This window comes from Phycodurus eques, chromosome 20, assembly GCF_024500275.1.
Source record: "Phycodurus eques isolate BA_2022a chromosome 20, UOR_Pequ_1.1, whole genome shotgun sequence".
Classification (NCBI taxonomy): domain Eukaryota; kingdom Metazoa; phylum Chordata; class Actinopteri; order Syngnathiformes; family Syngnathidae; genus Phycodurus; species Phycodurus eques.
In genome coordinates this window covers 9653609-9668786 of record NC_084544.1, presented here as the reverse complement: position 1 = coordinate 9668786, position 15178 = coordinate 9653609, and the positions used below count along the sequence as shown (strand labels likewise).

Below are 15178 nucleotides of genomic sequence, written 5' to 3'. Positions count from 1 at the left end.
ATGACATAATCTGTCATTCCGTTTTGCCTAGTCAAAACTGAATTAGATATCTGCAATGTCATTTCGCCGAGGACGAATAATGTCTCTTGCCGTCCATGTGTATGGATTTATCATTACTAATATCTACTATTCAACAGCCAATATCAGATAGTAAGTTACAGATACGTAACTCCTGTTTGAGATATGTACAATTTTGATTTTGTCATAATTACAGTTAGTAATAATAGTTACAAATATAAACATTCATTTCGCCTATAGTTAAAACTTGATTGAAGATATCTGAAAAATAGCCCTCATTCACATGGCAACTGAGTTGTAGACAGCTGTAATTTAAAACAAAATAATTGCATATGAATGGTAAAAGTGACGTTATTATGCGAGGCTCAACGACTGCAACACAGTTTTGCCATCTCCATCTGTCGTTTCGACTGTAGTCAACATTCTGTTAGATATCTTGGATTGAAATTCCAATTACGACTAGACAAACATTGTTGATATCTACATGTATGGTTTGCATTGTTTTTATATAGTCAAATTGACTCAAATATATAGTCTAGTATTTACCGGATAGTCAAACTCAGCTTGTAAATGTTGAATCCGCTTGCCATTATTAACTGCTATTTTCCTATTGATACTGTAATACGTCATTCGTCGCACAACACAAGGTTTGAATGCTTTAACACAAAAAACACATTTAAACGCCATCTTTTATATGCAGGGGGGGGGGGGGGCGTCGTAATGGGAAATGACGTACGATAGTTTCGTACCTGAACGCTCCGCCTTCGCGCGCCATTTTCTCGTCGGAAACCTTTCAAACCACAAAATTTCGCATTTAAACGTTAGCTTGCCTTTTTTTAAAATCAGATACAACTTGGTTATATTAACGTAGATGCCCTGAAAATGAGCGACGAGGGAGATCACATAAGACGGGTGAGTATTGACATTTAATGGTGCGGAACATCTCCTGTACTTTGCTCTTTTGGAAACCGACCACAAATAGTAGCTTGTCCCCAAAGTTAACCCACAATTGAGTTGCCTTGTGTTGACATTTAATAGCTTTTGGCCGAAAATCAGCTCTCCTCAAAGCTACTTGTGGGGTCTCCAGTCCTTTACCAGGAGCTAGTAAACTTAAGTAACTTAACGTTAGCTTGAACTACCTCCATGGTGTTATTCTTCAATAGTGTCTTGTCTTTTATTTCCAGCTATATTTTCTGGCTTTTGAAGCCCAGTGCTCGTTATGTGTTGTCGTAATATGAAAATTCAAGTGCATATGCTGCTCACTTTGCTTAATAAACCTGTAATGTTCGCCTTTAGCTACTTTTCCCTCCTTGCTTTCAAGCTATTATCAACGTGACACATTCTGTAGCCATTTAAAGTCCAGTTGTATTTGATAAATTCAAATGTATCTACGATGCATCCAATACTTTTTAAAATATTTGTCTTATTAAGTATATCTTTTTCATGCATTTAATATCCTGTTATTGGATGTTCTTTTGTTTTGTTTTGATAAAGGTATAATGGTCGTGAAGGATTTGAAGAATTGTATCCAAGAATGATGGAAGAAAGAGCAAAATTCGAAAATAAAAGAAGGCTAATGACAGAGCAAAACTGAAACGTTGGAGACGGAGGAAAATGTGATGAATATTAGCACACTAGCGTCCAAAATTTGGGTTGAAGAAAATCACAGAAAACTGAAAAAAAAGAATAATGAAGAATAGAATGAAAACTTAAAAAGAAACTGGAAGGATGAATGTGTCCCTAGGTTATGTAAATATATTGCTTGTTCCACATGTCTCCTTTCTTTATCATGCTACCTTTTTGTAATGGAAGTTCATGCTTGTTTTGATAGATGTGCAATCTTGCTTATTATATGGTGAATGTTAGGTCACTCTGAATTTAAGATGTTTTTAAATTACAGTTACGAACCCCTTTCTCCACAGTTACACAAGCTCACAAGACATAAAATGGGCTGCAGGTGCACAATCTACAGATATCCAAATGTATACCAGAGAATCACCTCTTAGTATGATGCAAAGTATTTTGAGTCACAACCCTGACAATCAAAACAGCTTTTTTTTTATTTTATTTTTTTTATACCGCAATTATATACTCATTAGCTTGTGTATGTGTACCCAATAAAGTCTCTGGTGAGTGTAATTTGTACAGTGTGTTAAACCCTTGTTATATGTTATAAATACATATGTTTGTAATTAATAAAGTGTTTAACTGCTGTGGCAATAGGGTTCTCGCTCCCCATCTAAATCGGAACATGGCAGTCCAACTCAGGCCAAGTCTGAGAGCAGGTCAGGCTCCCAGAGTGGATCCCGAGCCTCCAAGCATTCCGAATCCAGATCCCGCTCTCGATCAAAATCAGGGTATGTTGTTATTTATGATCATTTGGAGGTTCTCTCCACTTAATGAGAAAATGAATTGCTTTACTGCCTTACACCCTATTTTCAGGTCTCGTTCTAAGCATGACTCTAACCGACATGCTAGCCGTTCACGCTCTCCGTCTCATCGCTGCCGACAGAAGTCTCGTTCTCTTTCCAACAGCCCAGAGTCCCGCCGCAGGAAGAGCACTTCCCCAATGTCAAACCGCAGCCGTCAGGCTGAGCGCAGGGTGAGTGTGAATGGACCTGTACATAGTAAAAAAAAATATATTAAAAAGACGTTTACACAGCTATCTTCTGACATTTTAAATATAGTGTATTCATATTTTTGTATATTGTGTTAGTGGACTTTGTATCGGTCCGTTGTGGTAAAGAAGGAGCGAAGCCCTCAAGTTACCGGTCACCTGTGGGTCGTGACAGAAAGAACGAGATCCCAGATACAAGCAGCGGAAATGAGTTTCCTCTGCAGGGTATCCGGGCTCTCACTTAGAGATAGGATGAGAAACTCGGTCATCCGGGAGGAGCTCAGAGTAGAGCCACTGCTCCTCCACATTGAGAGGAGCCAGATGAGGTCGCTGGGGCATCTGATTCGTATGCCTCCCGGACGTCTCCCTGGTGCGGTGTTCCGGGCACGTCCCACCGGACGGCGACCCCGGGGATGACCCAGGACACTGTGGAGAGACTACGTCTCTCAGCTGGCTGATCTGTTTTTTGCCCATTTATAAAATGGCAACTGGAAGTAAGAAAAGGAAAGTTGATAGCGAGGGCCGACGTTTCCAGGACAAATGGAAGTCTGAATATTTTTTCACTGAGTTTAGAAACAACTGCGTCTGCCTAATTTGCTAAGAGACTGTGGCTGTGTTCAAGGAGTTCAATATAAAGAGGCACGACCAGACGGAACATGCTAATTACGACAAGCTAACTGGGAACGAACGCAGTGAAAAATTGACGCAACTGGAAGCTGGTTTAACGGCACAGCAACACTTTTTCACAAGAGCCAGTGAGTCGAATGAAAATACAACAAAGGCAAGCTATGAGGTGGCAACGCTGATTGCCAAGCACTGCAAACCTTTTACTGAGGGTGAATTTATTAAAGACTGTGTGATGAAAATGGTGGAGAACATTAGTCCTTAGAAACAGCAACAGTTCGCCAATGTTTTCCTGGCTCGTAGCACTGGGTCACGAAGGATCGAAGAAGTTTCTTGTTAAGAGACAGTTGGACGCAAAAGGAGTGGAGTTTGAATTTTTTTCCTGTGACGAAAGCCCGGATGCATCCGACAGCGCTCAGTTACTGATTTTTTTTAGAGGAGTGGACAGTGAAATGAACATGCGTGAAGAGCTACTTGACCTCCAGAGCCTTAAGGACCAAACAAGAGGGAAAGATTTATTTGCTTCTGTTTGTTCCGCCGTACATGACATAAAATTAAAGTGGAATAAAATCACGGGGATTATTACGGATGGCGCACCTGCCATGGTTGGCGAGCACAGTGGATTATCAACCCTAGTGTGTAACAAAGTAAGCGAAGAAGGAGGTAAAGCTACAAAACTCCATTGTATTATTCACCAAAAAGTTCTATGTGCCAAACCGTTTCCGTGGATCTCAGTGACGTTCCAGCCCACCTGCAGCTGGAGCTCATTGAGCTGCAGTGTGACACAGAGTGTCGCAGCCGGTACCAACAACAGCCTCTTGTCAACTTTTACCAGCAGCGGGATAAAGACAGGTTCCAAGAGATTCGTACATTTGCTAAGAAAATGTTGAGCTTGTTTGGCTCGACATACTTGTGTGAGAAGACATTCTCAGTCATGAACACGAATAAGAACCGTGTGAGGACAAGACGAAGTGACTCTCACCTGCGTGACATCTTGCACATTAAAACCACCGCTTTTGAGCCAGACCTGCCCCATTTACTGCAGTCGAGATCTCAGTATCACCCTTCACATTAATGCAAACATGTTGATTCTGATGAATAAAGTTTGAGTCAAATTTCATAAAAATACTTTATTTTGCATTTCATTAATTTTTATTTTAACCTTCATTTATCCAGTTCAGGCAGTTATTAGATCTACCTAGCAGCAGACAGCATAGTAAAACAAAGTAAAATAAAAATACAAAAAAGCATTCCCCTCGTCGGTAGCATGTAAAATTAATGCTGGCCCGCATGACAATTTTTGTACGGCAATGTGGCCCCTGAGCCAAAAAGTTTGGGCACCCCTGCTCTAACCAGTCGCTACTGTGCCGTCTGCTTTTTGTAGTATACTGAATAATATAACTTTCAAGTTAACTGTTCTTCAAACAACTCTGTTGATAATAATAAACTTATTCTTTGACTAATTAGCAGGGGAGCCAAGATAAATGCTCCGTATTGAATTGAATACATTGTTTGGAATAACTTGATACCATTTTCTGGAACAAATGTTAGAACTTAAAGGTCCCATATTTGATCAAACTGACTTTTTCTCGTATTTAAGATGTTATATTGGCTCTGTGATGTCTCAGTAAACGTGAAGTATGAATTAAAATCGTCCACGCATTCCTGAGTACCAGACGTTTTTCTGCCGAGAGGCCTAAAATCAGGTCATTTGAATTTCTCGAGCTTATCTACGTCACTAGCGAAGATCTTTGCCTTACCTCTCCAATCTCGAAAACTGGGTCAAACAGAAATGGCTGTCAGAGGGGCCTTTTCTGGACACTCGTGTGACAAAACCAAGGTGTTTTCTTTTAATTAAATTGACACTTTTATACTAAGTCCATGTTAGTGAGTCACTCGCTGGAGGTCTAAATAGCCCAAATATGGGACCTTTAAGTTGAAAATTTAGGGCACTGCTTCTGATAGTGTTTAGGCCAACAGAGAAGGCCTTGTAAAGCACGCATACAGTATGTAGCCCTTTGCCGAACTTGGCAAGCAAGCCAAGAACCTTGGCAGTACAGTGGACCCCCGCTATTTGTGGGGGATGGGGACCGGGGCTGACCGCAAATAGCAGAAATCCGCAAATAATTGATGCCCCTTATAATTGCATTGACAAAGGGGGGACAATTACAGTGGAATCTCGATAAAACAGACCCCAATATAACGAATATCAGGTAAAACGAACCGTCGGGACTGAACAATGTGTCCAAAAATAGTTTCCATTTGTCACTTAAACTCCCATTGACAAAGTCTGCTGGTTCCAGAATTGGCCGCCGTTGTTTAATGGCGCTGTGGCGCATTGCAGGCAAAGAATGGGACTGGCGTATTTCTGTCTTACAGATATACAACAAAAATTAGATCCAATTCCAAAAGAAGTGCCTCCTGTGCCTACGTGTTTGCCATTTTAAATGTGAGGCATTGACATGGCGGCCATGTTATGATGGATATATTTACTGTCCATTGTACATAGACTCGCAGTGCAGAGAGAGTCTTGAAGACGCTATTTTCCGTACAGGAAAAACATTTTCGTCAAGCCGTTTGCCTTTGGCAACAGATTTGGAGTTAGGAAGCACACTAATTCCTCGCGGCTCATGAAAGCCACTCACTCATGATGAGTACTGTCTGTCAACAATGCCGCCATGACCAAGCACACCGGCGTGATAAGTTTGGATAAAATGTGAAACTTTCAAACATTTTCAAGCTCTTTTTATATTTATTTAAAAGAACTTTGCTACTGTGCTTGGGTGTTTTAGGCCACGAATAAAACCCTACAAAACAATAATTTTGGACTGTACTGTATTATAGGTGCATATGCCCTCAAAAAGTGCTTAAATGTAACGAACAATATAATGCCAATAAGCGTTTTCTACAAAAAATGGGTTGGTTCCAAAAGAAAAAAGTTCCTTAGACAGGTGAACCACGGTTGCCAAACCATCAATATGTAGCGGTCCACTGTACTACAAGATCCAATGTGTCGATATTTATTGGGTGGCATTTATTGCATGCAACTGTCTTTGTTTTTACTAAAGATGAGCCAATTTATATACTGACTGTTCTATGGAGAGGGGAATTTTTTTTTCATTTTGAACATCCATCCATTTTCTGAGCCGCTTCTCCTCACTCGGGTCGCGGGAGTGCTGGAGCCTATCCCAGCTGTCATCGGGCAGGAGGCGGGGTACACCCTGAACTGGTTGCCAGCCAATCGCAGGGCACATACAAACAACAAACAACCATTCGCACTCACATTCACACCTACGGGCAATTTAGAGTTGTCGATTAACCTACCATGCATGTTTTTGGGATGTGGGAGGAAACCGGAGTGCCAGGAGAAAACCCACGCAGGAATGGGGAGAACATGCAAACTCCACACAGGCGGGACTGGGGATTGAACCCGGGTCCTCAGAACTGTGAGGCTGACGCTCTAACCAGTCGTCCACCGTGCCGCCTCATTTTGAACAGTCCATTTAGACTGCTGTGATTTAGTCTAGTGTTTCAAACCTTTTTGAAGTTATCTTGTGACGAATCGTGAAGCTGACATACTTTCTTAGTCTTAAGCACGTGAATGTTTATGAGGCACACAGGATTTTATTTATTTTTTTAAATGTGGTTAATGCTGTGGGAAACCATTCTGACATGACATTTAATAACCTTTCCCCTTATTTCATTATATCAACAGAGCCACGAAACAAAAGAAGTAAACAGTTATGGCAGTGGTGCTGATAGGGTATGTGGACCTTCGGGCATAACATCGTGTAATAATTGTGTATGGATATATGTGATTTCCTGAGGGGAAAGGAAATTTGTATGTTTTTCAGATACAGTATTACAGTAAACCAGGAGTCCTCATTTGTTTGAGTTCTGTGTAATCTTGGGTTAGTCAAAAACTATGCACTTTTCTTCCCCCCTCTACATTCGAACTGCACTGTATTTCCCCTCCTGATTTACCACGATCTTATTTTCATTTCAGATCAAACTCATAATGGTAATCAGGATCCAACCTCTTTTTTTTTTTTTTTCTATACCACTGTAACTGTATTGCACTATTATAACATTTGGACTACTGGAAGTATGCAGGTTCATATGCAGGTTTTCATGTTTTTTGCTATACGATAAACGGCAATTGTTTTTTTGTTGTTTTTGTTGTACTTTTTTTGTGCTGCATTTTATTGTATTTCTAGGAAGTTCTGTAAACAAAGCTAAGGTTTTATTCGATGTGTCAGTCTTGATAAGGTATCGTTTTCTAAATTATTTTCAGGGTTTATTAATCATGTCATAGTTAAGCCTAATTTAAGCATTTACCATTGTGCTTCTAATTATAGTAGGGTCAATGAATAGAATGTAGTAGGTGTACATCTTGGTTTTGTATGCACTGAATAATAACAGGACAGTGTTATCAACCAAAGACCTTTATTGTTGACCCTTGTAGGCAAACCCCGATCCCAGCAAATGTTTGGGAGTATTTGGCCTGAGTTTGGACACCACAGCGCGAGACCTGAGGGAGGTGTTTTCACAATATGGTCCTCTGTCCGGGGTCAATGTGGTGTTCCACCAGCGTTCGGGTCGCTCGCGGGGCTTCGCATTCGTTTACTTTGAGAGACTTGAGGATTCCAAGCAGGTATGTTTGAATTATTTTTACTTAAATGTTGTTGACTTTGTCAGTTTAATTACATGCATCACAATAGAACAAAATTGCTTCTTTACATGACAATAATTACAGTAGTGTAGATGCAGTACAGTGTAATATTGCGAAAAAGAGATAAATTGTGTCATTTTAAGTATAGCTGTGTTCAGATTGTGTTATGTGTTTTACTCTTTCGGTGGCTGTAATTTTTACATGGGAGAAAACAATTTCCACTTGTGCTGTGCGGCTCATTTTTATTTGGCTGTGATTACTCGAGTCCACCACGAGATGGCTGCCTTGTTACAGGCATCTCCGTCTTTAAGCCATCCATTACCTTTGTGTATGTGAGTGATGCTGATCATTGATTTTTCTCGTTTGTTTCTCAGGCTATGGAGCAAGCCAATGGTATGAAGTTAGACGGGAGGCAAATTAGAGTAGATTACTCTATTACCAAGCGTGCCCACTCCCCGACACCTGGAATCTACATGGGTAAAGACATTAGGTAAGAGCCATACCAATGTTAAACCTTTTGTAAGAGAGTACTTAGCAATCAGTTTCATTGCCCTCTTGTTTGTTTCTGTCTTTTTAAATAGAGATGATGGTGGTGGTGGTGGAGGTACCTGGAGGGGAAGAGGCTCATTTTACAACAGAGGTGATGACAGAGGCTACGAGCGAGGCTACGAGCGAAGTTACGAGCGAACCTATGAGCGTAACTACGACCGTGGCTACGACCGGAGCTACGACCGAGGCTACGACCGTGGCTCTGACCGAGGTTATGACAGAGGCTGTGACCGAGGCTACGACCGAGGCTACGACCGATACGACAGATGTGATGAGTACGACTACAGGTACAGGTAAGCCATAATTGTCAATGTCAAAATGTTGCTCTCCATTTCAACTCTTCATGTCATGATGCAGTCGGAGGCACTCCCCATCACCGGACTATGGTAGATACAGATCATCCTCTTGGTCTCGCTCCTACAACCCAAGTAAGTGTAATGCAAACAACATTAATGCCCTTTTACATCGTATGACTTCGACATTCTCGTTAGCGTTTGTCAGAATATTTCGCAGGTGAAAGCACATCTGTTCAATAATGTCATCGACTTGCTTTGACAGTGTGCGTTTTCTTTTTGCAGGGCGCTACTGAGGTGTTGCAGCTGATTTGATCTAGCACATCAACGCTTTGAGTTAAAGGCAGTTGTGTTTACATGCAGAGGGTGTTTTTATTTTTAAATCTTTTCCACTTCCACATTTAGTGTGAGCACTGAACTCAGACTCTTTGTGATGCATCTTCCTTTTCTATAGTTGTAATCCACAAGGTATTTTTTTGCTACTCTGACCTCAAATTTTCAATGTTACTTCTTGTCTTCTGGTAAGTATCATAAAGTTAGTGTGAAGCTCTGTGCTTCCGCTTCTTAATGGAAAGGTCAATAAGGCCATCATTTGAGATTTGTGATCGCATTTTTGTTTTGTTTTTTTTTTGTTTATGTATATGGAAATACAAACATCCACTCTCCAAAGTTTCTCATTCTTCTGGCTCTAATATGCATTAGAATTGAAGTTGGGTTTCACTTCTATGGGTGGAAGTTAAGATGTGTGGGTGAGGTGGGGGAAACAAATTTAAAAAGCAAGTGGTGTTTCCCAGAACAAGCCCGATGCCAGGATGTTGTTCCATGTTCACACACATTTAGGTTAATCTTGGGACCAAGTGCACAATGACTTCTCTAAAAGTTTTAACACTAATTCATTCAGGCAACACCAATAAAACAAAGTGAAAAAGACCCTGAATAGGACTTTATTGATTGCGTCTCATTTCATGAAGTCAAATGTCACAATAGATTAGGCAATATTGCAAATAATTATGTAATCCCGTACCAAACAAGTTAATTAAAAAAAAATTAAAAAAAATTAAAAATAAATACCATGTTAACTGCAATTATGTGAGACACTTCACATGATAACTGCAATGCTTTTTACGTGAACTACCTTAGACAAGGGGGCCAGAAACGTGATCCACTGTCTTTGCATTCATTGTCCTGCACTGAACAAAAGTGGTTCACTTTGTATCAAGTCCCCATACACACAGATGATGATGATGATGATGATGATGATGATGCATCTTCAGAACAAACACAAGTTTGAAAGTCTGGTCATAATCACTGAACTAACCTCAAGCTAACAGTCTGCTTTTAACCCATAAATGCTCTCTCAAATAATGGAGCATCTTATTCTAATGGGGTTGTAATAACTGCTAACATGACATGTCACAGGGCAGTTATGCATCGGTTCACTTGGACACCATGATAAGTTCTAAAGTTCAAGGGTTAAAAGTATGAGACATTTCACCACAAAAATGGAAGTCTCAATGTTGTCTTCATCTATTTTAGCAATTATGAAGTTTATGCTTCCATTAAGTCCTCACTTGGATTAAAATGAACTTTTAAGTGATTTATGAACAGATTGCAGTTCTTTTGTAGCCTAAAATGAGCAGTTTTGTATTTCACACAACTAATACCAGAAAGAAAGCCGATAACATGATTTTATGGTTAGTTATGACATCTAAGGAGCATTCACGCAGGTTCCTTTTCAGGGATCATCTGCTGGTGGGCTGATAAATTGTAGTCAGGATTGATAACAGGGTTAGCTGTCAAAGAAGTGTACTGTATAACCATATACTGAACATATTGTATGTTGGCCACACAGACTTTGCCCTCTTGACAGTGGCCTTGCTTTAGGAGGCTGGATCCATCTAATTGACAAATAATTGTTACGTAGTGTTGTCAGGCACAGGGTGTGATTTATTTCACAGAACTCATCTTTTCTATATGGTCTTGAAATACTGTAGTTTAACATTTCATTTTCTATGGACCAAATTCACCCAAATTGCTGACTCGTAACCTGTAGTTGCAAGGCCTACTTTTAAAGTGAAGTTTAAGAGGGAATGATTACTATTCTTTGTTTTGGATACAATTTGACTATGCTAAACTGCACTACTACTACTATGGCCTGTGTTTACTGTAAATCAGTTATTAAGTCAGCTAGTTATCTGCCATAATATTTAGTTACAGAATACCCTTTTTTGTGACTTTCATCCTATCTGTTTTCTTTTCTGAAAATCATGTATAGAGCTTTTTCTCTATATTTGCATGTAAAAAGTATGGGTGTTTTGTACAAATTGGAAATTTTGAATAAAAAAACAGTTTCAGGTACAGCTGGTCTTACAAAATCATCTTTATGAAACATTGTTCTCATGTGGCATTACAAACAAAGCATTACTACATAAAACAACTTTAAAGGCCAGTTTCAAAATATAATGAAGCAATACAGATTTGAATTACCTAAAAATATATTTAGCCCATTAACAAGTGGCCAGATATTTTTAGAAATCGCTCTTTCTCAATATTCATACAAGAAAACAACTAGAAATAACTTGAATATACAGACATTTAGAGACTTCTCCACGCCACACAATTCCACTTTCAATAAATCCTGCATTTTTATTGCAGTGCTGTAAACAAAAGTACAAGTGTGAAAAGTTGAGGTGCCACAACTCACGTTTTTGTGTTCGTTGGGTTAAATAAGATAATGAAGAAAGTGGTTGCTCACAAAAAAAAAAAAAAAAAGTCATTTTACTAACAGATCACAGTGTGAGTAATAGCTACATTTTTTAAAAGATGCTGAGAAGAATGAAATAGAAAGGACGGTCAAATTACGCCCAAACGTCACGGTTAAATACAAAGTGTAACACGTTTTTGAAAATATTAAAGGAAGTCTGTGAAAATACTTTTAACAAAGTTCTAGTATACAATGGAGGGTTGGCCGGGTTTATTTCATAAGCTGTATAAGAAAATGAAATCTTATTTAACAGAGCAACATAGTGTTGTCAACAGATGTTTATTCACAACCCACGTTTTGGGGAAATGATTTTTAAGAGTGAGTCAAATAAATATTACGTCATATTTCGCTTTCTAAATATGTAATACACTTCAATTAGTAAAGTTGACTTCATAAAACATGCAGAGCTTACGAGTCTGCTATTATGTTATTGTGCTGGGTAACAGAATAACAGCAGCAACATTTCACTATTTAAAAAAATAGACATTATTCATCCTTACCCAACAAGACGGACTGCATGTTTTCGTATGAGTTAAAACATTGGAATTTTGACACAAAAACCATACGAGAGAACAAAAAAAAAAGGGAGGGGGTATTTCCCTTTCCCTGTTAAACATGCGAGAACTATAACCCTTTAATTTGTTATTTGATGTTTCAAACGTATGATTTTACCCCATTTTAAAAGAAAATCTGGCTGTTTGCTGGCATATGTTTGGAGGGGCTACACAATACACACACACACACACACACACACACACACCGCCATTTTACTACTGACATGAGGGTTGTCATCTAGACGCTTAGGAGGAGCAAAAAATGGAGGAAAAAGGCATCCAGTGAGTTTGTTGTTTTTGGAGCTTGCGTGGATCCACTTGACATGCATCGATGCATGTTAAGAGCAAATAGACGTTTTGCATAAAGTGGATCAGGAGGCGTCAGTGAACGTAACCGTCAGGTCTCAACATGGCGTTCGAAACGATCACTCTTCAGTGGAAGCTCTGCTCTACACATTTAAACACTGCACAAAGACTCGGTAATCATGGAAATTGGACCATAAAATAATAAGAGGGAAAGAAATCTCACCGGATGACAGAATCCATAGATTGTGTAGCCTAAGTGGGTTTGTGGGAGAGCGTTGGCGATGACTTAACATGAGCGAGGCCAACAGCAACAACCCAAAATTCAGCTACAACTGCGATTTACACCAACAAGATACCTGAATCTACCCGAAATATCCCCCAAATGTGGAAGTTTTTGCTCGCCACTACTTGCATGAACCGGTCAAATCTGGCCCCCAACATAGGAAGTAATGCACTCTCCAACTTTATGTTACTTCGCCCCCTATAGAAGGAGTCCATGGAGGGGTGGGGGGTGGGGGGGTGGTTGGAGAGATCTGGAAGTGTGGGGGAGGCGTTCTGTACATTCCTCAGCGATACATTCACCCGTCGCGTCCATGGCTGCACGGAGCCTCGCACACACGCACACGCACGCAACACGGCTGCAGCCATGCATGAGCTCATTCAAGCAGACTCGCACGGCCCAAAGAGCTCTCAAAATCTATATGCGGCGCTCCCACAATCCACCTTTTCCAGTGTTTCTTCTCACGCACTCGGGCCTGATAAAATTGTTACAATTTGTGCAAACGTAGCCGCATCAACGGAAAGTGTCATATAAGACAGATATTTATAGTAAATGTACTTATTCAGTCAGCTCGCAAAAACTATTTTTAGAAACTTTTCAAGCGGTAACCAATGTTTTGCATATCAACAGATTAAATGTATGAGACTCTGGCAAGTGGGCGCACTCTTTTTTCAACGACCTATAGGTCCACAATGTTTGTAAACGTAAATCAAGTGAGAGGCAGCCTACAGTCGAGCAAGAACTCGATAAAAAGATGTGGAAAGTGCCTCGTGTTGGTTGGCTGGCTCATATTTCGTTACATCCCTGTAGTGTCAGCCGAAATCCAACAGTCTCAACGTGGATTTAAACGCGTCATTGGCGGGCTTGTTCATATAGAATAGTCGCTCTGCGCCAGCCAACCAACGAGCGCGCCAGCGGCAGTAGTAGGAGCGGCCGTGCTGCCCTCTGATTGGCTTGGAGAGCCGACCAATCAGAGGACAGCGTGTGGTGTGGGGCGGAAACCCTTTGAGGCAGACATGGCCCCGCTCTGATCACTCATTCAAGGGCCCGAAAACTCCTTACAAAAAAAAAAATAAAAAATTAAAAGTAATTGCACCAAGAATATGCACTATATCTTTGTTTTTCCCTCGTCCTGGAAATTGGAAATAGTCCCCATTGTAACAAATTATAGAGTTTTTGATGGCTCACTTTTATGTATCACATTTATACTTGTTTAAAATGCATGGATATGTACCTATAGGAACATACCCTAGCACACTATATAAGCCACATAACAAAAAACATATTGATCACTGATTGCATAACATTGTAAAAAGAGAAATTAAGTTCAACTGAGAACGTATCAATGCAGGATTTCCCGACATACAGGCTAAAAGACCATTTTACACCAGTGCACATTTCCTTACAATAATAATTTTACATTTAGAATTAGTTTGGATTGTAACTGCCATATATATATATGTATACATATATATTCTGGTATTCCGTTACACAGCAGACAAATGAGTAAATATACAAAATATAAAGCAAAAACAATTGAACAACAATTGTTCAGTGACTGTAAAAGGGGGTTTGTGTGAATCTGAGATGAGACAGCTGACCGCATTCGCAGTATATTGACAGAAAATGTAATGTTTACACGAACCTTTGCATACAGTAGCTCGTATGTGTATTAGTGGACGTCTGTCAGGCCAGTCATTATGTACACATGTGCAAGCTAATGAGATAGCACACTGTCAGAGGGTCGTGTTGGTCGTCGCAGCTTTGCGGTGCACTGCATCATGCTCAGAGCTGTCTAACATTTTATCTAAAAAAAAATTACTGGAAAAATCTCAAAAGAGTAAACGTCCAATAAACTTAGTGTTGTCAATCTAAACTAAGTATAGGTAATATAAAGGCAGTACTTTTATACTGGGTCTCATTTGTGTTTTCTAGCTGTTGTGAAATGAGAGGTCATTATCTAATTTCGCTTAATGGTTCCGAAGGTTTTTATTTTCCAAAAATACTGACAGGCAGAATAATGAAATGCTATTTCACTACCCACACACATCATGATCATAATTTCACTATGTATACTTTTTGTGCACTTTGGTGTTAGTGGTGTGCTGTGAGATTTCTCTCATGCAAAATATGTGAGGGAACATTGCATTAGATTGTGCAGGTGTCCCTAATGTTGTGGCCTTTGACTACACCGACCAGATGTGTACATTTTGAAAATGCAAGCCCTTGTGCCTCAGTTGAGCCGTACGTTAGGACGCCATGTTTGAAAACCCCTCCCCCTTGCAGCCAACATGGCAGCCATGAAGGCTCGCCTCCATGTGCGTGGACCACATGGCCGAGCCCAAACTGGTAGCGAAATATAACCGTGGAAGCATTTATACTGAATGAATACAACTAAATATAGCCACGGGGTGGTTATGGCCCACTCGGGCGAGTTGTTTGACTTTGCTTGAGTATTGAGGGAGGGGAGGCGTATGAGGGAAGATGGACGCCCTCATTTG

General features: G+C 40.1%; 1 protein-coding gene across 3 annotated transcripts; it reads left to right on the top strand.

The window, feature by feature from the left end:
• Positions 1-780: 780 nt before the first annotated feature.
• On the top strand, positions 781-11123 carry tra2a (transformer 2 alpha homolog). Of its 3 annotated transcripts, none has more exons than XM_061665202.1 (9): positions 781-930; positions 2242-2375; positions 2461-2620; positions 6975-7022; positions 7725-7913; positions 8306-8421; positions 8513-8767; positions 8838-8908; positions 9059-11123. In XM_061665202.1, exons 1-9 carry the CDS (start codon positions 901-903, stop codon positions 9067-9069), a joined length of 1014 nt encoding a protein of 337 aa, XP_061521186.1. In that variant the 5' UTR covers positions 781-900; the 3' UTR covers positions 9070-11123. The 3 variants fall into 3 exon arrangements, with proteins under 3 accessions (XP_061521186.1, XP_061521185.1, XP_061521188.1); XM_061665201.1 differs by having other exon boundaries at positions 8513-8773; XM_061665204.1 differs by lacking the exon at positions 6975-7022 and having other exon boundaries at positions 8513-8773.
• Positions 11124-15178: the final 4055 nt, after the last annotated feature.

Excerpts from the sequence above, each read along its gene's own strand:
- tra2a (XM_061665201.1), top strand. The coding sequence starts at position 901 with ATGAGCGACGAGGGAGATCACATAAGACGG. Across the intron at positions 2,376-2,460 it reads CGCTCTCGATCAAAATCAGG|GTCTCGTTCTAAGCATGACT; the intron begins GTATGTTGTTAT and ends CCCTATTTTCAG. Across the intron at positions 7,914-8,305 it reads GACTTGAGGATTCCAAGCAG|GCTATGGAGCAAGCCAATGG; the intron begins GTATGTTTGAAT and ends TTTGTTTCTCAG.